The sequence below is a fragment of the Pristiophorus japonicus genome, chromosome 1, assembly GCF_044704955.1.
Source record: "Pristiophorus japonicus isolate sPriJap1 chromosome 1, sPriJap1.hap1, whole genome shotgun sequence".
Lineage (NCBI taxonomy): Eukaryota > Metazoa > Chordata > Chondrichthyes > Pristiophoridae > Pristiophorus > Pristiophorus japonicus.
The window spans coordinates 117,916,899-117,940,365 of record NC_091977.1 but is presented as its reverse complement, the minus strand read 5'-3'; the positions used below and the strand labels follow the sequence as shown (position 1 = coordinate 117,940,365).

At 45.9% G+C, this 23,467-nt stretch overlaps 1 protein-coding gene across 2 annotated transcripts in view; it reads left to right on the top strand.

Annotated features, from left to right (window-relative positions):
- vps13a (vacuolar protein sorting 13 homolog A) overlaps nucleotides 1-23,467 on the top strand; it is a 645,125-nt gene that overhangs the window by 272,317 nt on the left and 349,341 nt on the right. For both annotated transcript variants that reach the window (XM_070882697.1, XM_070882688.1), the window contains exons 27-29: nucleotides 2,109-2,188; nucleotides 5,491-5,550; nucleotides 10,979-11,144. In XM_070882697.1, coding sequence (XP_070738798.1) covers nucleotides 2,109-2,188; nucleotides 5,491-5,550; nucleotides 10,979-11,144 — 306 coding nt within the window. The remainder of the gene's footprint in view (nucleotides 1-2,108; nucleotides 2,189-5,490; nucleotides 5,551-10,978; nucleotides 11,145-23,467) is intronic.

The following is a 23,467-nucleotide window of genomic DNA, read 5'->3' as shown; positions in this document are numbered from 1 at the left end:
CCCCACCCAATCTCCTTTCCCCCCCACCCAATCTCCTTTCTCCCCCCCCCACCCAATCTCCTTTCCCCCCCCACCCAATCTCCTTTCCCCCCCCACCCAATCTCCTTTCCCCCCCCCCCAACCCAATCTCCTTTCCCCCCCCCCCCCAATCTCCTTCCCCCCCCAATCTCCTTCCCCCCCCCAATCTCCTTCCCCCCACCCCAATCTCCTTCCCCCCCCCCCAATCTCCTTCCCCCCCCCAATCTCCTTCCCCCCCCCAATCTCCTTCCCCCCCCAATCTCCTTCCCCCCCCCAATCTCCTCCCCCCCCCAATCTCCTTCCCCCCCCCCAATCTCCTCCCCCCCCCCAATCTCCTTCCCCCCCAATCTCCTTCCCCCCCAATCTCCTTCCCCCCCAATCTCCTTCCCCCCCAATCTCCTTCCCCCCCAATCTCCTTCCCCCCCAATCTCCTTCCCCCCCAATCTCCTTCCCCCCCAATCTCCTTCCCCCCCAATCTCCTTCCCCCCAATCTCCTTCCCCCCCAATCTCCTCACCCCCCCCAATCTCCTCACCCCCCCCAATCTCCTCACCCCCCCAATCTCCTTTCTCCCCTTTCTCCCCATCCCTCCCCCTTCTCCCCCATCCCTCCCCTTTCTCCCCCATCCCTCCCCCTTCTCCATCCCTCCTCCTTCTCCCCCCCTCCCCCTTTTCCCCCCTCCCCATCCCTCCCCCTTCTCCCACTTCCCTCCCTCTGCTCCCCCCCCCTCTCTCCCTCTACCCCCCTCGTCCCCCTCCCCTCGCTGTCAGAAACACAGACACTGACAGACAGAGAATGAGAGACACACAGAGATAGAGACACTGACAGAGACACACACTAGGGCATCCCAGCACGCTGTTGGAGGGCTCCCGGTGCTGCAGTTGGTAAGTAGAAAATGTTTTATTTATTGATTTAAAAAAAAAAATTATTTCTTATTAATTTTTTTTGATTGATTTATTGGTTGATTTATTGATGTATTTATCATTTATTATTGATGATGGCTCTTTATTTGTAAAACTGAAGTGTTTAATGTTTGTAAACTTCCTTTTAAACACCACCCCCCCCACCTCGTTCCCTACGCCTGATTTGTAACCTACGCCTGATTTTCTAAAGTATAGACAAGGTTTTTTCGAGCGTACAAAAATCTTCACTTACTCCATTCTAAGTTAGTTTGGAGTAAGTTTTCACTGATGAAACTTTGAAAACAGGCGTAAGTGGCCGGACACGCCCCCTTTTGAAAAAAAAATTCTGTTCCAAAGTGAAACTGTTCTAACTAACTAGAACTGGAGCAAACTAAATGACGAAAATTCCGATTTCTAAGATGCTCCGTTCTACACCAGTTGCTCCTAAAAATCAGGAGCAAATCATGTGGAAACTTGGGGCCTATGTTTCTAATGGTAGGTGCAAACCCTTCATGAGTACTGTGTTTTCGACAAGGTCAGCATGCAATTCCACTATAAAGGCAGCTAGCATGCAGTCCTAGTGTAGGCGCTTAACGTCAGTGAGGTAGTGTGTGAGTAGTTGGCAGAAGATCACAATATATGGCTATGCAGCAAGATTTGACCACCGACTGGGTTATAGATTATGACATGTGTTGCAATCTAAGGCATGAAAAGATACCCAGGGTAGGGTGGAACAAGGTCATGGAGGCATTTGAAAGTGAGTACGAGAATTTTGATTCTCATTATTGGGGCATAGGGAGCCTGTAGTGCTTGGTGAGGGTGGGGGCGACAGTTTCTAATGTGGGTAGGAACATGGGCTGCAGCGTTTTGATTGATTTGAAGTTTATGGAAGCTTGAAGAAGGGATGATAACTCAGAGCATTGGAGAAGTTGAAACTCGAGGAGATGAAGGCTTATACTAGGTTTTGAGTTGTTTAGAGGATAAAGCAAGGATGGAGACATACAATGTTAAGGTATAAAATAGTCTTTGTAATAGAGCAGATGTGGTAGGTTAAAAAGACAAATAATATTTATGATAAACTGAGGGGATACTTTGGAAAAACTAATGCATCTGATTGTAAGAGAAATGTAATTGATTTACAGAACATATAGATATGATCCATTATAATCTGATTATAAATTGTCTTTTAGATGCTGACAATAAACCCATTTATATTATCACCACACTGGACAATTATGAAGATGATCTGCTTACCATAGAATATACTAAGGTATGTAATAACATTTATACAGTAGGTTTTGAACCATTTGTTCCGTTTATTTCTTCTGTCTGCCATGACCATTGTGTTTAAATCATCAAGTTTTGTCAGTTTTCTTCCTTATTGATTTGCTTTGTGTTTTTCTGCTTTTCAGTTTATTTTCAAAATGATTTCCCAGTCATGCACAACCTTTTACCCAATTTTTTAATTTTCCCCAACCACATAGCAACAGGGCAGTTAGGGAAATTAAATTCAGTTAGCTAAATAAATCTGGAATAAAAAGCTAGTCTCAGTAATGGTGACCATGAAACGCTTGGATTGTCATAAAACCCATCTGGTTCACTGATGCCCTTCAGGGAAGGAAATCTGTCGTCCTTATCTGGTCCGGCCTATATGTAACTCTTAAGTACCCTCTGAAATGGCCTAGCGAGCCACTCGGTTGTAACAAACCGCTACGAAAAACAATAATAAGAATAAAACTGGACAGACCGCCTGGCATCGACCTTGGCACTGGCTATGGACACGACAATGGCACATCCAGCCCAGTCAACCCTGCAAAGTCCTCCTCACGAACATCTGGGATCTTGTGTCAACATTGGGAGAGCTGTCCCACAGACTAGTCAAGCAACAGCCTGACATAGTCATACTCACAGAATCATACCTTTCAGCCAATGTCCCAGACTGCTCCATTACCAACCCTGGGTACGTCCTGTTTTACAAGAGATGGTGGCGCAGTGGCACAGTTGACAGGGAGTGGCCCTGAGAGTCCTCAACATTGACTCCAGACCCCATGAAGTCTCATGGCTTCGGGTCAAGCTGGAGCAAGGAAACCTCCTGCTGATTACCACCTACTGCCCTCCCTCAGCTGATGAATCAGTAGTCCTCCATGTTGAACACCAAGTGGAAGAAGCACTGAGAGTAGCAAGGGCACAGAATGTACTCTGGGTGGGGGACTTCAATGTCCATCACCAAGAGTGGCTCGGTAGCACTGACCGAACTGGCTGAGTCCTGAAGCACATAACTGCCAGATTAAGCCCGCGGCAGATGGTAAGAGAACCAACACAAGGGGAAAAACCTATTTGACCTCGTCCTCCCCAATCTCCCTGTCACAGATGCATCTGTCCATGACCACATTGGTAGCAGTGACCATCGCACAGTCATTGTGGAGACAACGTCCCATCTTCACACTGAGGATACCCTCCATTGTGTTGTGTGACACTACCACTATGCTAAACGGAATAGATTCAGAACAGATCTAGCAGCTCAAAACTGGGCATCCATGAGGCGCTTTGGGCCAATAGCAGCAGCGTCAAAATTTGTATTCCACCACAATCTATAATGTCATGGCCCGGCATATCCCTCACCCTACCATTACCAACAACAACAACAACTTGTATTTATATAGCGCCTTTAACATAGTAAAATATCCCAATACGCTTCACAGGAGTGTTATAAGACAAAACCAATAAATATGACACCGCGCTACATGAGAAGAAATTACCGCAGATGACCATAAGCTTGATCAAAGAGGTAGGCTTTAAGGAGCTTCTTAATGGAAAAAAGAGCAGTAGAATGGCGGAGAGTTTTAGGGAGTGAGTTCCAGAGCTTGGGGCTTAGGCAGCTGAAGGCATGGCCACCAATAGCTGAGCAGTTATAATCAGGAATGATCAAGAGGGCAGAATTTGAGGACTGCAAACATCTCTGGGATTGTGAGGCTGAAGGAGATTACAGAGATGGGGAGGGGCAAGGCCATGAAGGGATTTGTAAACAAAGATGAGAATTTTGAAATTGAGTCATTGCTTATCCGGGAACCAATGTAGGTCAGCGAACATGGGTGAGTGGGACTTGGCAGCCCTTGTCCTAAGTCGCACCATGTTTTGGATGACCTCAGTTTTTCCAGGGTAGAATGTGGGAGGCCAACCAGGAGTGCATTGGAGTCGTCAAGTCTCGAGGTAAAAAGGCATGGATGAAGGTTTCAGCAGCAATGAGCTGAGGCAGGGGCGGAGATGGGCAGTGTTATGGAGGTGCAAATAGACGGTTTTAGTTATGCCGCGGGGGATATGTCGCTGGAAGCTCCTGGTCAAATATGACACCTAGGTTGTAAACAGTCTGGTTCAGCCTCAGACCGATGTTATGGAGTGGGATGAAGTCAGTGACTAGGGAATACAGTTTGTGGAAGGGACCAAAGGCAATGGCTTCGGTGTGCCCATTATTTACTTGGAGAAAATTTCTGCTTGTCCAGTAGTGGATATCAGACAAGCAGTCTGACAGTTTAGAGTCCATGGAGAGGTCGAGAGAAGTGGTAGTGAGGTAGAGTTGGGTGTTGTCGGCGTACATGTGGAAACTGACACCGGGTTTTCGGACAATGTCGCCAAGGGGCAGCATATAAATGAGAAATAGGAGGGGGCGAAGGATAGATCCTTGGGGGACACCAAACATGGTTTTTGATGAGTAAATGCCGCTTGATAGCACTGTCGACGACACCTTCCATCACTTTGCTGATGATTGAGAGTAGACTGATGGGGCAGTAATTGGCCGGATTTAATTTGTCCTCCTTTTGTGGACAGAACATACCTGGGTAGTTTTTCATATTGTCCATTAGATGCCAGTTTTGTAGCTGCACTGGAACAGCTTGGCTAGAGACATAGACATTTATGGAGCTTTCTGTCTTCAATACTATAATCAGGATGTTATCAGCGCCCATAGTCCTTGCTGTATCCAGTGCGCTCAGCTATTTATTGATATCCCATGGAGTGATTCGAATTGGCTGAAGACTTGCTTCTGTGATGGTGGAGACCTTGGGAGGGGGCCACTTGGCACTTCTGGCTGAAGATAGTTGCGAATGCTTCTGCACTTGTGCTGGGCTCTATCATTATTGAGGATGGGGATGTTCATGGAGCCTCCTCCTCCCGTTAGTTGTTTAATTCACGAAAGGATGTGGCAGGACTGCAAAGTTTTGATCTGATCTGTTGGTTGTGGGATTGCTTGGCTCTGTCAATAGCATGCTTGAGAATCATACTTCACAGTTTACTTAAATCATCTATCCATAGTTATGCTTATAATCTTATCCTATTCTCAATCATATATTTATTCTGCTCTTTTATTAAAGAAAGCAACATGACATTAACCGGTTTGTTGAGAATTTAATCTCTCGTCTCTTTTGAGGTTTAAGAACTTGTCATTGTTGGATTCTTTCAGCGTCAGCCATGTATGGAATGCTTTCATTTATCCTAAGTTTTGTGAATGATTTGCAGCTGAATCAGTACATTTTGCATAAAATAAGTGAGAAAAATTGCTAAATATTTATTTTCTAGGCTAACCGAAATGGACCAGAGTTCAAAACCAGCTACAACAACACAGAGCAACTCATAAAGGTAAAAACTCCACAGGGTTATATAGTAGAGATTTTCTGTGTCACAGCTACCTGAAGCAACTAGAATGCTTTTTCAGGACATTATTGCTTTGACTGACCAGTTCAAGAAGACACACGCTGGGGAGTCGATCTGATGATCTGTCTTTTTGTTTATCATCAAAGCATCAATGGACATTATTCTTGCATTTTCTATGTTCCTCCCAGTAATGTCATTTCATTGATTTATTTTATTGAGATATCTTGTTTGTTTTGAATATTGTCTCACTGCTGTCTATTCTATGTTCTGGTGTATTTGGCTGTTGAATCTTGCAGGGCTGTAATGCTTGTACTTACTGCTACATGATTTAGATATCCTTTTTTGTGATGGCTAAAGAATGGAATTGGCATACTTAGCTTGTGTTGTAGCCTGTTTTTGCTCGGGTGCACATAGGGGGGCCGAAATTACCCGTTTCTATAAGGCAATTGGCCGCCTGAAAGCGACGGCCATGGATCAGTGCGGATTGGCTGCCGAGTCGGCGCGGAGGCGCCGCCATTTTGTATATTGCCCTCCTTCCGTTTTGGAGCGGTGTAGGGGACCGCCCCCCCCTGTCGCTAGTATCCTCCTCAATTGTTTTCTTCCCATGGCCGAGGAGCTTCTCCCAGAGTCACAGTGCGGATTTCGTCCCCTACCGGGGCACAATGGACATGGTACAGGAAAAATGCAGGGAACAGCGCCAGCCCTTATACATGATCATCTTCGACCTTACAAAGGCCTTTGACACTGTCAACCGCGAGTGTCTATGGAGCGTCCTCCTCTGTTTCAGATGCCCCCAAAAGTTCATCACAATCCTCCGCCTGCTCCACGACGACATGCAGGCCGTGATCCTTACCAACGGATCCATCACAGACCCAATCCACGTCCGGACCGGGGTCAAACAGGGCTGCGTCATCGCCCCAACCCTCTTTCCAATCGTTCTCGCCGCCATGCTCCACCTCACAGTCAACAAGCTCCCCGCTGGAGTGGAACTAAACTACAGAACCAGTGGGAACCTGTTCAACCTGCGCCGTCTCCAGGCCAAATCCAAGACCAACCCAACCTCTGTCGTCGAGCTACAGTATGCGGACGATGCCTGTGACTGCACACATAGAGGCTGTACTCCAGGACATAGTCGACGTATTTACTGAGGCGTATGAAAGCATGGGCCTCACGCTAAACATCTGTAAGACAAAGGTCCTCCACCAGCCTGTCCTCACCGCACAGCACTGTCCTTCCCAGTCATCAAGATTCACAGCGCGGCCCTAGACAACGTGGACCACTTGTCATATCTCGAGAGTCTCCTATCAACAAGAGCAGGCATCGATGACAAGATCCAACACTGCCTCCAGTGCGCCAATGCAGCCTTCGGCCACCTGAGGAAAAGTGTTTGAAGACCAGGCCCTCAAAATTGCCACCAAGCTCATGGTCTACAGGGCTGTAGTAATACCTGTCCTCCGGTATGGCTCAGAGACATGGACCATGTACAGTAGACACCTCAAGTTGCTGGAGAAAGATCACTAAAGGTGTCTCCGCAAGATCCTACAAATCCCCTGGGAGGACAGGCGCACCAACATCAGCGTCCTCATTAGGTTAACATCCCCAGCATTGAAGCACTGATCAGCTCCGCTGGGCAGGCCACATAGTTGGCATGCCAGACACGAGACTCCCAAAGCAACTGCTCTACTTGGAACTCCTTCACGGCAAACAAGCCAAAGGTGGGCAGTGAAAACGCTACAAGGACTATGAAGTACAACATCCCCACTGACACCTGGAAGTCCCTGACCCAAGACCGCCCGAAGTGGAGGAAGTGCATCCGAGAGGGCCTGAGCACCTCGAGTCTCAACGCCGAGAGCATGCAGAAATCAAGCGCAAGCAGCAGAAAGAGCGTGCGGCAAACCAGTCCCACCCACCCCTTCCCTCAACAACTATCTGTCCCATCTGTGACAGGGTCTGTGGCTCTCGTATTGGACTGTTCAGCCACCAAAGAACTCACTTCAGGAGTGGAAGCAGGTCTTTCTCGATTCCGAGGGACTGCTTATGATGATAACGAGGCAGAAATCGATAGAATTTTGAATATTAAGGGAATCAAGGGGGATATTGGGATAGTACAGGGAAGTGGAGTTGAGGTAGAAAATCAGCCATATCTTATTAAATGGTGGGGCAGGCTCGAGGGGCCGAATGGCCTACTCTTGCTTCTAATTCTTATGTTCTTGCGTTCTTATTTGCGAATATTCTGGCCATTGCTGCTACTATTACCTCAGACCTGCTGCCATCTTAGAATCATAAGCTGCCAAATTAGAATCAGTACAAAGAAGGCCATACTGGCCATTGTGCCAGCGTTTTGGAAGAACTATCCAATTAATTCCACTCTCGTGCGCATTCCCGATTGATTTGTGCTTGAAATTCCTCCGTTTTTTGCGGTGGTTCTGCCGATTTCGGGCGTATTGTGCTGGATAAACCAGTGCTGGATAAACAATTTAGCGGAAATTTGAGGCTCAGATATCTACCTCCAATTGGTACATCTTGCATACAATTTTGCTGTGTTTCCCAGCATTAGACTTGACAAGGATAAAAATTACATATCGGTTAATGATGTATGTTTTTTTTTAAACTGCCATTAATTTTCTGAGAACAGTGGATAACAGTTGTGAAATTCAGTCCCCAATGAATCGGGAAAAACCCCAGAACACTATTGAATAAAGATGGCATTAGACATATTCAAGCATTGTAAATTAATGACGCAGATGTTAATAGCATAAAATTGACACTGTTCCCCTCATGTAATGCCACCACTGTCTATAGGGTGTAAATGCCAAATCACAAAGTTGGACATCGGAGTTTATAATAAGTTATAATGGAAATCTAAAAATAAGGACAGAATAAATGATTTTAAAATAAGGACTGAATTATATCTGCTTAAGTCCAATTATTCCCTGCCGTCGAAACCCCACCTCACCTGAAGCCCACATTTAGACTTGACTCCCAGTTTGCAATGCAACAAGAGAGGGACTGGTCGTCTTAAAATACGATATGGAAATGATAGTGGCCGAGAAATTGGGCCACTTACTGCCACCCGTTTGCGCCGCTGTCCTGGCGACAAATGGTGGTCACCACTCTACCGCTCTTCTCTAGTGCGGGACTTTGCAGCCGCAATTTTGGTGAGGGCCTTAGCACTGCTGCTATTAGCACTGGCCCTAGACATGCAAATGAAGAGAGAGTGACATGCCAACTTAACATACCTCAGCGAATTTTGACCTTAGCACTAAGTACAGAGCTGTCAGCACCACTTAAAAGAAGATGCACATCTTTCAAGTAAGTTTGCATTTCAGCTTTTGAACTGGACTTTTTCAAATTTTATTGAAATAGTGGCTTGGTGCAATAAATGTTAAAAGTTTAAGTGTGCAGGGAATACAAGGCCTTGGATAGTAAAGGAAAACCTCTGAAGGCAGAAAATGCTGGAAATACTCAGCAGGTCAAGCACCATCCATGGAGAGTGAAACAGAGTTCACGTCTCGGGTTGAGATGCTGTCTGACCTGACTATTTGCAGCATTTTATGCTTTCATTTCAGATTTCTGGCATCTGCTCGCAGAGGGGAGGAAATGGAAGAGGGGAGGAAGCGGAAGGAAGGATGCAACCCAATCAGCCCCTTTCTGGTCAGGATATACGGATGGAATCATCCGCCTGTGGTACCAGGGACCACAACCCCAATTCCCCTTCCAACATTTGTCCCACACCTTACCTTCCCTCAGTTATTGACTGTCACAGTGTCATCTTTGCCACAATGCTGCAATAAAATCCACCACAAAGTAAACTTTCCAAACTAACTTTATATATCTAATATGACCATCAACTAATCAACTAATCACCCTGATGCATTGCCTTAGTGACTGCCTTGTGTGTACCTTTGCCTATGCTGCTGATGTCATGCAGCATGGCTGGTGGAAGGCTGCTGACTTTCAGTGGGGGACTCTGCAAATGGCCTTACTGGTTGACCTTGAGGAGCAGGTGGCTGGGAGTGTGAAATCGAGTGACGTTTCTTCTTCCTCATCCGCTACCTCCTCCTCGTCTGCTGCCGCCTCCTCCACCTGGAAGGCTGCATTTCTTGAGTGTGTGAAATGAGGAAGGCACAAGGGTGGAATTGTGGTGAGGAATGGGGAGGTGCAGGAAAGCAAGAGGTGCAGGCGAGAAGGAGGATAACATATGAGGATACCAGCATCTTGTATTTTTTCAGCCCCGCTGCTGGCCCAAGGCACCTGCCAAGAATGGCCAGCACTGTCTCCTCTAAGGGGGTGAGATGAGCTAGGAATGGGAGGGCGTGCCTCGTGTTTGGTACAGATTGTTGGTAGGTGAGCGATTGGGGTGGGGGGGAGGGGAGTCGTGCATTTAGCGGTGTATAAGGCTAGTGGTGCAGTTAGTAGGAGACGGCTTTTGAAGATTCATTCACTGACCTTGAACTGTGGTCTGTGGACACTGGAGCCAGGTGATGGAGGTGACACTGCTGGCAGTGACAGCCTCAGTGGTGTGGCCCTACATCGCTTGCTGAGCCATTTGTGTAGGTGCTGGAGCACTTTTCCCATTCTTTTAGGTATGGAAGGGAATTCACCCTTAAGAGTTGAAGACTTCCATTCAGTAATTAAAAAAAAAAAAAAATTTCCAGACAGCAGTTGAGCTGTAAGGGATAAAAACTGCCTATTTTTACATGATTTTTATTGTTTTAATTTCAAAAGGCATTGCCCCTTTAAGAGACTGACAATGCTTTCTGAAATGATAGCCCCGCTTTCAGTGCAGGCTGTTATAACTGCAATGACACTTCGACCACACTACATTGGCACCTCCTGATGGGACAAATGCCGCCAAGACTGCGTTGCATGGTGAGTTTAGCGCTGGGCTAATGTTAATTAGTCCCCAGCGCAAATTCTTTGGTTCTGCTAGCACCATTTTCGGCAGCTGTTAACACTCAGCCACTGTGGCACTGGCAGCTTTTGTGATGTTCACGAATTTCTAAGCCACTGTGTGGCATAATGTGTAGACATTTTTATTTTCCTTGTGCATGGATGCCAATTTGAGTAGTTTCTTTAGTAAAAATATGAACATTCCTCTGTGTTTAGCAATACGATAAGCTTTATAATCTTTCCTCTAAAAATCGGTGGAATGCAGAATAATAAGTTATGAGAAAAAAATAACTACATGAACTTAATAGGTGTTAAAATACATAAACAAGATCAGCAATGGAATGGAATTAGTTTAAACTAATGTTTTAAGAAAATATTATGGTCTCAAGTAATATTAAATATAGAGTTCATGGGCTCGGGCCATATTTTAGAGTCATGTTTCTATATAGTAGGTTGGATTTTGAGAATTATTTGATCTTCTCAGAATTGCTCAAGTAGTGGTTCTTAAATTTTATTTTAGGTGAACTTTTCTTCACTGGATTTTTATTTACACACTGAAGCTCTGCTGAGTTCCATTCATTTCCTGAAGAGTCTTATCCCACATTCAGAAGCCAAGGTCAGTTCAGATGAACAAGTCCCTGCTACTGAGGTGAAGAAAGAGGAGATCTCCACGAAGAAAAAAACATGTAAGAAATATCCAGTTTCCACTTTTCTCTTTTTCTTTGTTGCATAAAATACCTTCAACTTATTTTTAGTCCAGTTTTCTTCCCATCTCTTGAAGGCAATAATTCATGCATTATTTTCTCATGAAGAACTTCCACTAGGGTTATGTTTCAATGATGCCAGTATCATTTGTCATGTATAAATCAAGATGTTGGATGACCATGGTGAATATCACAGCCCAGTCCAATTCTATCCTCATAGAAACATAGAAAATAGGTGCAGGAGTAGGCCATTCGGCCCTTCTAGCCTGCACCGCCATTCAATGAGTTCATGGCTGAACATGCAACTTCAGTACCCCATTCCTGCTTTCTCACCATACCCCTTGATTCCCCTAGTAATAGAAACATCTTACATCATGTTTTCAGCTGGAGGTATTAGAATGATCAGGTGTTAAAGTTCAAATTATTTTTTCTGCTCTTGAATGCAGAGACCGAGACCAATTGTTACATTTCAGATCAGCTAACTCAGCGTTGAGTGTTGATTCACTGTGGTGTTTCCTGGTCTTTATAGCTTAGTACCACTCTAGATGTAGGTAAGTAAGCTGGGAGGAGGACACAAAGAGCCTGCAAAGCAATAGAGACAGGTTAAGTGAGTAGGCAATAAGGGGGCAGATGGGGTATAATGTGGACAAATGTGAGGTTATTCACATGGATAAGAAGAACAGAAAAACAGAATATTTTTTAAAAGCATGAGAAACTATTAAATGTTGATGTTCATAGAGATTTAGGTGTCCTCGTACAGGAAACACAAAAAATAAGTATGCAGGTGCAGCAAGCAATTAGGAAGGCAAATGGCATGTTGGCCTTTATTGCAAAGATGTTGGAGTACATGAGTAAGAAAGCCTTAACTAGAATTGTATGGGATTTTAGTGAAACCACACCTGGAGTACTGTGCACAGTTTTGGTCTCCTTATCTTAGAAATGGCATACATGCCTTTAGAGGTGGTGCAACAGAGGTTCGCTCGATTGATCCCTGGGATGAGAGGGTTGTCCTATGAGGAGAGATTGAGTGGATTGGGCCTAATTCTCTGGAATTTAGAAGAATGAGAGGTGATCTCATTGAAATGTACAAGATTCTGAGGGGGATTGATAGGGGAAATACTGAGAGGTTGTTTCCCCTGGCTGGAACTAGGCGGCATAGTCGCAGAATAAGGGGTTGGCCATTTAAGATGTGAGATAAAGAGAAATTTCTTCACTCAGGGTAGTAAATCTTTGGAATTGTCTACTCCAAAGGGCTGTGGATGCTGAATCAAGGCTGAGATAGATAGATAGATTGATTTTTGGACTCTAGGGGAATCAAAGGATATGGAGATTGGACAGAAAGTGGAATTGTGGTCGAAGAGCAGCCCTGGTCTTATTGATTGGCGGAGCAGGCTCTCGGGGCCTACTCCTGCTCCAAATTATTGTGCTCTTCTGATCCAGAGACTGCATTGGCACACAGCCATAGGAGGAAACTCTTGCATTTGTACATACCAAAAGATCTCCCATGACATTGCTCATGGCATGCCAGAGGTTCAGGTATATTTAAATATTAGTTGTGTTAATGATGTGTAGTGCATCGACAACATGATGGTATGCATAGTACACCAGTTGGAAACCCATATCGGGTATTAAGCAGTACTAGATGGTCCTGGGGTTAGGAGTTTGACAGTACTGCAGTGTGGTTGTTGGTGTTCGGCAGCACATTTCGGAATCATCCGAACAAAGTACCTCTCTTCATTACAGTAGTGCCACCTTGCTACAGAGATGCTTAAACTAGAGAATGCCATAATCAAGTTCTTCCCAGTGGATACCACTGCTGAACTCTAGCCATTTGACCAATGCACCCTACAGTAATCTGTAATAAGTTCCTGCTGCAGTTATTTCTTTCTGATCAAAGTGCTGTGGATGCACCAAAATGCATTACAGTCCTTAAGCAAGCACGCAATCAAGTCAAACTAGATATCGGCCTGGAATTTGTGTTACGAATAATGGTGAGGCTATTCGTGCTTACCGTTGTTGAGTAAATTGGACAGCAACTTTCGGCGTCCACACATGCGCAGTTGAACATGGAAATCAGGAAGTTGCTGTCACAGTTGCTCTGCTCCTCCACAAGCTTTGCTACACCAATATCTTGCCAAACTATTCGGCATTCAAACATGTGAAGAGTGTAAAGTTACCCACTAGATACCTACTAAACACGCCAGAAAAAGTTGAGGTTTGTCCTTTCAAGTGTAAGTCTTAATTGCTTCCAAAAAACCTCTCTGGAACTGAATAATTACTTTTACAAGTCTGAAGTCTCTCCATCAGAATGTAATTATTGTTGAAGAAATTAATGTTTTTTTACTTCTTTTACCTCCCTCTCTCAATCCCATCTTTCTTTCCCTCTCATTTCGCTTTCTGTACATGATTTTACATTGAAATAAATGTTCTAATTTGCACTTCCTGGTTTCGACTCTTCAATCTGATTGGTTGAGGAGACAGGCTGTTGCTTTCCCTATTCACACAGGTCCCAGATCTCCTGTGGACAGCACTGCACTGTATCGGACTCCCTATGAACATAGGTTGCTGTGCAATGTACCACAAAAAGCCTGTGGGAAGCTGTAAGCTTAATGAATGGCAAGTGCCATTCATTTGCTGCTGACCTCAGAATCCGGGCCACCTTCTTCAAATGCTTGTGGAATTCCGAATTCCCAGTTGACATTGAGGCTGACAATTAAGGGCTGCCTAAATCATGGACCATGTACAGTAGACACCGCAAGTCGCTGGAGAAATACCACCAACAATGTCTCCGCAAGATCCGACAAATCCCCTGGAAGGACAGACGCACCAACATTAGCGTCCTCGACCAGGCCAATATCCCCAGCATTGAAGCACTGACCACACTTGATCAACTCCGCTGGGCAGGCCACATTGTCTGCATGCCAGACACGAGACTCCCAAAGCAATGCTCGGAACTCCTTCAGGGCAAACAAGCCAAAAGTGGGCAGAGGAAACATTATAAGGACACCCTCAAAGCCTCCCTGATAAAGTGCAACATCCCCACCGACACCTGGGAGTCCCTGGCCAAAGACTGCCCTAAGTGGAGGAAGTGCATCCGGGAGGGTGCTGAGCACCTCGAGTCTCATCGCCGAGAGCATGCAGAAATCAAGCACAGGCAGCAGAAAGAGCTTGCGGCAAACCAGTTCCACCCTCCCTTACCCTCAACAACTATCTGTCCCACCTGTGACAGGGACTGTGGCTCTCGTATTGGACTGTTCAGCCACCTAATGACTCATTTTAAGAGTGGAAGCAAGTCTTCATCGATTCTGAGAGACTGCCTATGAATGAGAGGGGATCTCATAGAAACGTTTAAAATTCTGACGGGTTTAGACAGGTTAGATGCAGTAAGAATGTTCCCAATGTTGGGGAAGTCCAGAACCAGGGGTCACAGTCTAAGGATAATGGGTAAGCCATTTAGGACCGAGATGAGGAGAAACTTCTTCACCCAAAGAGTGGTGATCCTGTGGAATTCTCTACCACAGAAAGTTGTTGAGGCCAATTCACTAAATATATTCAAAAAGGAGTTAGATGTGGTCCTTACTACTAGGGAGAATCAAGGGGTATGGCGAGAAAGCAGGAATGGGGTACTGAAGTTGCATGTTCAGCCATGACCTCATTGAATGGCGGTGCAGACTCGAAGGGCCGAATGGCCTACTCCTGCACCTATTTTCTATGTTTCTATGATGAAATGCATGAACAGTGCCGTGGGAACTGGATCAGTCAATGAGCCTTTGAGTAGATTTGTATGCAGATTTAAATTTGATTTGTTAGTGCCGCAGGGCTCAGTGCTGGGACCCCAGCTCTTTACAATGTACATTAACGATTTAGATGAAGGAATAGAGTGTAATATCTCCAAATTTGCGGATGACACTAAACTGGGTGGTGGTGTGAGCTGTGAGGACGACGCTAAGAGGCTGCAGGGTGACTTGGACAGGTTAGGTGAGTGGGCAAATACATGGCAGATGCAGTACAATGTGAATAAATGTGAAGTTATCCATTTTAGGGGCAAAAACACGAAGGCAGAGTATTATTTGAATGGCGGCAGACTAGGAAAAGGGGAGGTGCAACGAGACCTGGGTGTCACGGTTCCTCAGTCACTGAAAGTGGGCAAGCAGGTACAGCAGGCGGTAAAGAAGGCAAATGGTATGTTGGCCTTCATAGCTAGGGGATTTGAATATAGAAGCAGGGAGGTCTTAATGCAGCTGTACAGGGCCTTAGTGAGGCCTCACCTGGAATATTGTGTTTAGTTTTGGTCTCCTAGTCTGAGGAAGGACGTTCTTGCTATTGAGGGAGTGCAGCGAAGGTTCACCAGACTGATTCCAGGGATGGCTGGACTGTCATATGAGGAGAGACTGGATCAACTGGGCCTTTATTCACTGGAGTTTAGAAGGATGAGAGGGGATCTCATCGAAACATATAAGATTCTGACGGGACTGGACAGGATAGATGCGGAAAGAATGTTCCCGATGTTGGGGAAGTCCAGAACCAGGGGACATAGTCTGAGGATAAGGGGTATGCCATTTAGGACTGAGATGAGGAGAAACTTCTTCACTCAGAGAGTTGTTAACCTGTGGAATTCCCTGCCGCAGAGAGTTGTTGATGCCAGTTCATTGGATATATTCAAGAGGGAGTTAGATATGGCCCTTACAGTTAAGGGCATCAAGGGGTATGGAGAGAAAGCAGGAAAGGTGTACTGAGGGAATGATCAGCCATGATCTTATTGAATGGTGGTGCAGGCTCGAAGGGCTAAATGGACTACTCCTGCACCTATTTTCTATGTTTGCTCTCGTATTCAATTTTCCCTCTCTTATCAATTTCTTGGATCTCCTTTGCTGAATTCTAAATTCCTCCCAATCCTCAGGCTTGCATAGAAACATAGTAAACAGGTGCAGGAGTAGGCCATTCGGCCCTTCGAGCCTGCACCGCCATTCAATAAGATCATGGCTGATCATTCCCTCAGTACACCTTTCCTGCTTTCTCTCCATACCCCTTGATGCCCTTAACTGTAAGGGCCATATCTAACTCCCTCTTGAATATATCCAGTGAACTGGCATCAACAACTCTCTGCGGCAGGGAATTCCACAGGTTAACAACTCTCTGAGTGAAGAAGTTTCTCCTCATCTCAGTCCTAAACGGCTTACCCTTTATCCTTATGCTGTGACCCCTGGTTCTGGACTCCCCCAACATCGGGAACATTCTTCCTGCATCTAACCTGTCCAGTCCCGTCAGAATTTTATATGTTTCTATGAGATCCCCTCTCATTCTTCTAAACTCCAGTGAATACAGGCCCAGTCGATCCAGTCTCTCCTCATATGTCAGTCCTGCCATCCCGGGCATCAGTCTGGTGAACCTTCGCTGCACTCCCTCAATAGCAAGAATGTCCTTCCTCAGATTAGGAGACCAAAACTGAACATAATATTCCAGGTGAGGCCTCACCAAGGCCCTGTACAACTGCAGTAAGACCTCCCTGCTCCTATACTCAAATCCTCTCGCTATGATGGCCAACTTGCCATTTGCCGCCTTCACCGCCTGCTGTACCTGCATACCAACTTTCGATGACTGATGTACCATGACACCCAGGTCTTGTCGTACCTCCCCTTTTCCTAATCTGTCGCCATTCAGATAATATTCTGCCTTCGTGTTTTTGCCACCAAAGTGGATAACCTCACATTTATCCACATTATACTGCATCTGCCATGCATTTGCTCACTCACCTAAACTATCCAAGTCACCCTGCAGTCTCCTCCTCACAGCTCACTGTGCCACCTAGCTTAGTGTCATCTGCAAACCCCCCGGAAATAGTGGAGTACCGAGCGGCTACAGAGAATGAGGAACTGAAAGAAATTAGTATTAGTAAAAAAATAGTATTGGAGAAAAGAATGGGTCTGAAAGCCGCTAAATTGCCTGGACGTCATGGCCTACTTTCTAGGGTTTTGAAAGAGATGGCTATAGAGATAGTGGATGCATTGGTTGTCATGTTCCAAAATTCCATAGATTCTAGAATGGTTCCTGCAGATTGGGAGGTAGCTAATGTAACCCCGCTATTTAAGAAAGGAGGGAGAGAGACAAAGGGGAGCTACAGACCAGTTAGCCTGACATGCTCGAATCTATTATTAAGGATGTGGTAACAGGGCCCTTAAAGTATAATAGGATTGGGCAGAGTCAACATGGATTTATGAAAGGGAAATCATGTTTGACAAATCTATTACTTTTTGAGGTTGTAACTAGCAGAAGAGATCGGGGGTGGGGGGCGGGGACCAGTGGATGTGGTGTATTTGGATTTTCAGAAGGCATTTGATAAGGTGTCACGAGATTATTAAACAAAATTCGGGCTCATGGGATTGGGGGTAATATACTAGCATGGATTGAGGATTGGTTAACGGACAGAAAACAGAGAGTAGGAATAAACGGTAATTATCAGGTTGTCAGGCTGTAATTAGTGGGGTACCGCAAGGATCAGTGCTTGAGTCCCAGCTATTCACAATCTATACCAATGCTTTGGATGAGGGGACCAAATGTAATATATCCAAGTTTGCTGATGATACAAAGCTAGGTGGGAATGGAAGTTGTGAGAGGATGTAAAGAGACGTCAAGGGGATATAGGCAGGCTAAGTGAGTGGGCAAGAACATGGCAAATGGAATATAATGTGGTGAAATGTGAAGTTATCCACTTTGGTAGGAAAAATAGAAAAGTAGAGTATTTTTAAATGGTGAGAACTTGGGAAATGTTGAAGTTCAAGGGAGCTGGGTGTCCTTGTACACGAATCACAAAGTATTTTTTAAGACCGCACCTGGAGTATTGTGTACAGTTTTGGTCTCCCTATACTTGCCATTGAGGGAGTGCAACAAAGGTTCACCAGACTGATTCCTGGGATGGGGATTGTCTAATGAGGAGAGATTGAGTATACTCGGCCTATATTCTCTAGAGTTTAGAAGAATGAGAGGTGATCTCATTGAAACATGCAAAATTCTTACAGGGCTTGACTGTAGGGAAGAGTGATCATAGCATGTTAGAATTTGAAATTCAGTTTGAGGATGAGAAACATGGGTCTCAAACTAGTGTTCTGAACTTAAATAAAGGCAATTACAAAGGTATGAAGTCCGAGTTGGCTAAAGTGGACTGGGAAAATAGATTAAAGGGTAAGATGGTAGATGAGCAGTGGCAGACATTTAAGGGGAGATATTTCATAACTCCCAACAAAGATAAATTCCAGTCAGAAAGAAAGACTCACATAGAAGAATGAACCATGCGTTCTAACTAAGGAAGTTAAGAATGGTATCAAATTGAAAACAAAGGCATACAATGTTGTGAAGATTAATGGTAGGTTAGAGGATTGGGAACTTTTTGAAATAAGCAAAGGATGACTTTTTTAATAAAAAGCAAGTTGTAAAGAGGAACCCGTAGATATTGTGTATTTGGATTTCCAGAAGGCATTCGATAAGGTGCCACATAAAGGTTACTGCACAAGATAACAGCTCATGGGTTTGGGGTAATATATTAGCATGGATAGAGGATTGGCGAACTGAAAACTGAGAGTTGGGATAAATGAGTCATTTTCAGGTTGACAAATTATAACTAGTGGGGCCTCACCTATTTACAATCTATATTAATGACTTGGATGAAGGGACCAAGTGCAATGTAGTCAAATTTGCTGATAATTCAAAGGTAGGTGGGAAAGCAAGTTGTGAAGAGGATACAAAGAATGTGCAAAGGGACATAGATAGGTTAAGTGAGTGGGCAAAAAATTGGCAGATGGAGTATAATGTGGGAGAATATGAGGTTATCCACTTTGGTAGGAAATATAAAAATGCTAATTATGATTTAAATGGAGAGAGACTACAAAATGCTGCGCTACAGAGGGATGTAGGGGTCCTTGTACAAGCAACATGAAAAGTTAGCATGCAGGTACAGCAAGTAATTAGGAAGGCAAATGGAATGTTGGCCTTTATTGCAAGGGGAATGGAGTATAAAAGTAGGGAAGTCTTGCTACAACTGTACAGGGCGTTGGTGAAGCCACACCTGGAGTACTGTGTACAGCTTTGGTCTCCTTATATATTTGCATTGGAGTCAGTTCAGAGAAGCTTCACTAGGTTGATTCCTGAGATGACGGGGTTGTCTTATGAAGAAAGATTGAGTAGGTTGGGCCTATACTCATTGGAGTTTAGAATAATGGGAGGTGATCTTACTGAAACGAATAAGATTCTGAGGGGGCTTGACAGATGCAGAGAGGATGTTTCCCCTCCTGGGGGAATCCAAGAATTTGGGGGCATAATTTCAGAATAAGGGGTTGCCCATTTAAAACTGAGATGAGGAGGATTTCTTCTCTGAGGGTTGTGAATCTTTGGAATTACCTATACTAGAGAGCTGTGGAGGCTGGATCATTGAATATATTTAAGGTGGAGATCGACAGATATTTGAATAATAAGGAAGTCGAGGGTTATGGGGAGTGGGCAGGGAAGTGTCGAGGCCAAGATCAGATCAGCCATGATCTTATTGAATGGCGGAGCAGGCTTAAGGGGTCAAATGGCCTACTCCTCCTCCTATTTCTTATGTTATGTTTACAGGGTAGATGCAGGAAGGATGTTTCCTCTGGCTGAGGAGTCTAGAACCAGGGATCACAGTCTCAGAATAAGGGGTTGACCATTTAGGACTGAGATGAGGAGAAACTTCTTTACTCAGAGGGTGGCGAATCTTTGGAATTCTCTACCCCAGAGGGCTGTGGATGCTTAGTCTTTGAGTATATTCAAGATAGAGATCGATAGATTTTTGGATATTAAGGGAATCGAGGGATATGGGGATACTGGAAAGTGGAGTTGAGGAAGATCAGCCATGATCTCTTTGAAAGGAGGGGCTGAATGGCCTACTCCTGCTCCTAATTCTTATGTTCTTATAAGAAATACCAAGAAATCAAATAGAGAATTCTGAAGAAACTTCTTTACCCAGAGAGTGGTGAGAATGTGAAACTCGCCAGCACAAGGAGTAGTTGAGACGAGTAGCACAGATGCATTTAAGGGGAAGCTAGATTAGCGTATGAGGGAGAAGGAGATAAAGGGCTCAATTTTCCTCAGTATTTGCTCTGTTTTTTTTTGGAGTGGCCGAACTTAAAAATCCCCAGTTTCCCCAATCAATTCGCACCAGCGTAACTGACTTAGTTACGTTCTTTTTCGGTAAGTTTGCTTTTCTCAAAACGGGGCGTTATCAGCCATCTACGCCAATTCTGGTCATTTAGGCAACTTTGGCCAGCTAATAATTACTCCATTTCTATTTCGGCCAGTGTATGTGGCCACTTGAGAAAACCCTTGCAGAGAGTTAAAGAAATCAGCGCAGGTAAGTACATTGGAGCCCATTTGGCCTGGGCTAGGGGCAGGCAGCGGAGCGGACCTGGACCGGCACGAAATCGGGGGCCACAGCAGCGGGAAGGCACCGGAGAGATTCGTGGTGAAGGGAGCGACCTGGACCAGCATGAAATCGGGGTCCACAAAGCGGCGAGAGGATCGGGGTGAAGGGAGCGACCTGGACCGGCACGAAATCGGGGTCCACAAAGCGGCGAGAGGCTCGGGGTGAAGGGAGCGGCCTGGACCGGCACAAAATCAGGGGCCACAGAGCGGCGGGAAGGCACCAGAGAGGCTTGGCAGATGAAGGGAGGGAGGGAGCAATCTGACAGGCAGGCACATACTCGGGGGCCATGGACAGGTACTCACCACAGCGGACAGGCACCTTACTCGGGGACCGGAGAGGGTCGCAGACAGCCGATCTGAAGGCTTGGTGCCCAGGGAGGGGGGAGGGAGGAGCGAGAGAGGAGAGGACAAAAGACCTTTGGGTGTGGTCCATCCATATAGACCTTGGGGGCAGAAAGCGAGAACTGCAAACCTGTGCTACCTGCTTTCCTGCCGTTTTGAGCTTCTTTGAAAGTTTAACTTTGTATGGGGGCAATACTGACAATGCTATACCTGTGCGAGCCTTCTGCATCATTGTGCTACGTAGGAGACAATTGATTAGAGCTCATCACATCAGGAACATCAGAGCCCGTAGGTTGCTGGGCAGGAGGCCTTACCCACCTCGGCAATATCAAGACACGCATTCGTACCTGCATCTGAGTGATGCAGACTGTGTCAGAAGGCTGTGTTTTCGCAGAGAAGTTGTCCGTGAGATCTGTGAGTTGCTGAGACCAGACCTGGAGCCAAGAAGCGTCAGGTGGACTGCTTTGTCAGTTGAAGTGAAGGTTACAGCTGCACTTTCATTCTATGCCTCCGGATCGTTTCAAACTACAACTGGAGATGTGTGCACCATCTCTCAACATGCAATACATGTCTCCATTCGTCAGGTCACGGCTGCACTGTATGCACGGAGGAATGACTTCTTCAAGTTCCCAATGACCGCCCAAGCAATCCGTGACAGGGCTGTGAGGTTCTCAAGGATTGCTGGCTTCCCAAAGGTACAGGGCTGCATTGATTGCCTTGCGAGTACCTTTGGAGAATTCCGAGATGTTCAGGAATAGAAAAGGCTTCCACTCCATTAATGTGCAGCTCATGTGTGACGACATGCATCGCATCATGTCAGTCGATGCAAGATAGCCTGGCAGCACCCATTATGTGTTCATCCTACACGACAGCGTAATATCTGCCATGTTTGAGCAGCAGCCAGAAGGGCAGAGCTACTGGGAGACAAAGGGTACGACCTCGCCACCTGGCTCATGACGCTCCTAAGCGTAACCCGGACGGAAGCTGACCGTCAATACAACATGTCGCGCATTGCGACGCGCAGCATCATAGAGAGGACCAATGGCATCTTGAAACAGCGTTTCTGATGCCTGCACCATTCCGGAGGCTACTTGCAATACTCCCCTGAGATTGTCAGTCCGTTCACTGTTGTGTGCTGCACGCTGCATAACTTAGCCAGCATGAGACAACAACAGCTGGTAGTGGAAGAAGATCCACCTGCGATGAGAGTGGCTGATGATAATGAGTGGAAGATGCAGGTGACGAGCAGGAGGAGGAGGAGGATCATGACCAGGATGAGGAAACCATACAAGTGCCTGAGGCCGGAGCACGATGGCAGAGGAGGGCGGGCCATAGTGCTCCTTGAACGATTGCTCGAGTCTTGCACCAGCAACTCATCCGTGAACGCTTTACTGATGCCTGAGTGCTCAGCGACAACTATTCCACATGGACATGTTTACTGTTTGGAACTGTTCCGTAATGTCGTGTTGTGTGAATGGAACATGATTCAGTTTTAATGTAAAATATATTTTATTCAAAAGTTTACAATGTACTTAACTTTAATAAAATTATTCTTGTATCAAACTTTACTTTAATGTGACTCTTTAAGATCACTTAAAAACTTGTAAATTTACATATCTTACAAAAAACTTTTAATGTGAGAACATTTACAACAGTAACAACATCAACAACAACAGCAGCAAAAGAAAGGCTGCACCCATCTCTCATCCCCCTGAGTCTAAGACCACCCGCTGCACTTAGTCTTGGACTCTCCACCACCCCTGCCCGCAGGTGGTGGCGCAGTGATTTTGGTCTTGGTACCAAGCTTATTCCTTCTAACATCTCGGGACTGCGCAGGATTGGGGCGGTGGGGGGGGGAATGGTAATGTGGAAGGCCCAGCTTGGGGCTCTTCAGAGGCTGGTGTGGGGATTGCAGTGGGAGTGGCAGTTGATTCTGTCAATGGGCGCGGGGTCTGGGCATGTTCCTTTATTGCAGCAGCTAACTCCAACATGCCGTCCCTCATGCACCCTGACTGTCTCAGCGGCTTGCAACATTTCCTCCCTGATGGCCTGTACTACCCCTGACATTCCCCCTCTCATTGCCAGTGTCATGCTTTGCACTACCTCTGACATTCCCTCCCTCATGGCCACTGCCGTGCTTTGCACTACCTCTGACACTCCCTCCCTCATGGACACTATTCCCTCACTGATGGTCCAGGCGAGTGTTACTTCTCCCGACAGTCCCGCTATCTCATCACTCACCCCACTGATGGTGTCCAGGAGTGATTGGGTAAGGTCAATGCTCTCCGCACTCAATGACATCATCTGAGCCACTTCTGTTACATCCTGCATCTCACGAGAGCGTGGTCGAGTTCTCCTTCCTCTCACCCTGGATCTGCCTCGCTGCATCCCACTGGGTCCTGCAGCCTCAAACGGAGCGGCCCTGGGTGTGCCTTGCTGCATCCCACTGGGACCCGCAGCCTGGGACGATGGGACCTGGGTGTGACTTGCTGCACCCACGACTGGGACCCGCAATCTCGGTAGGT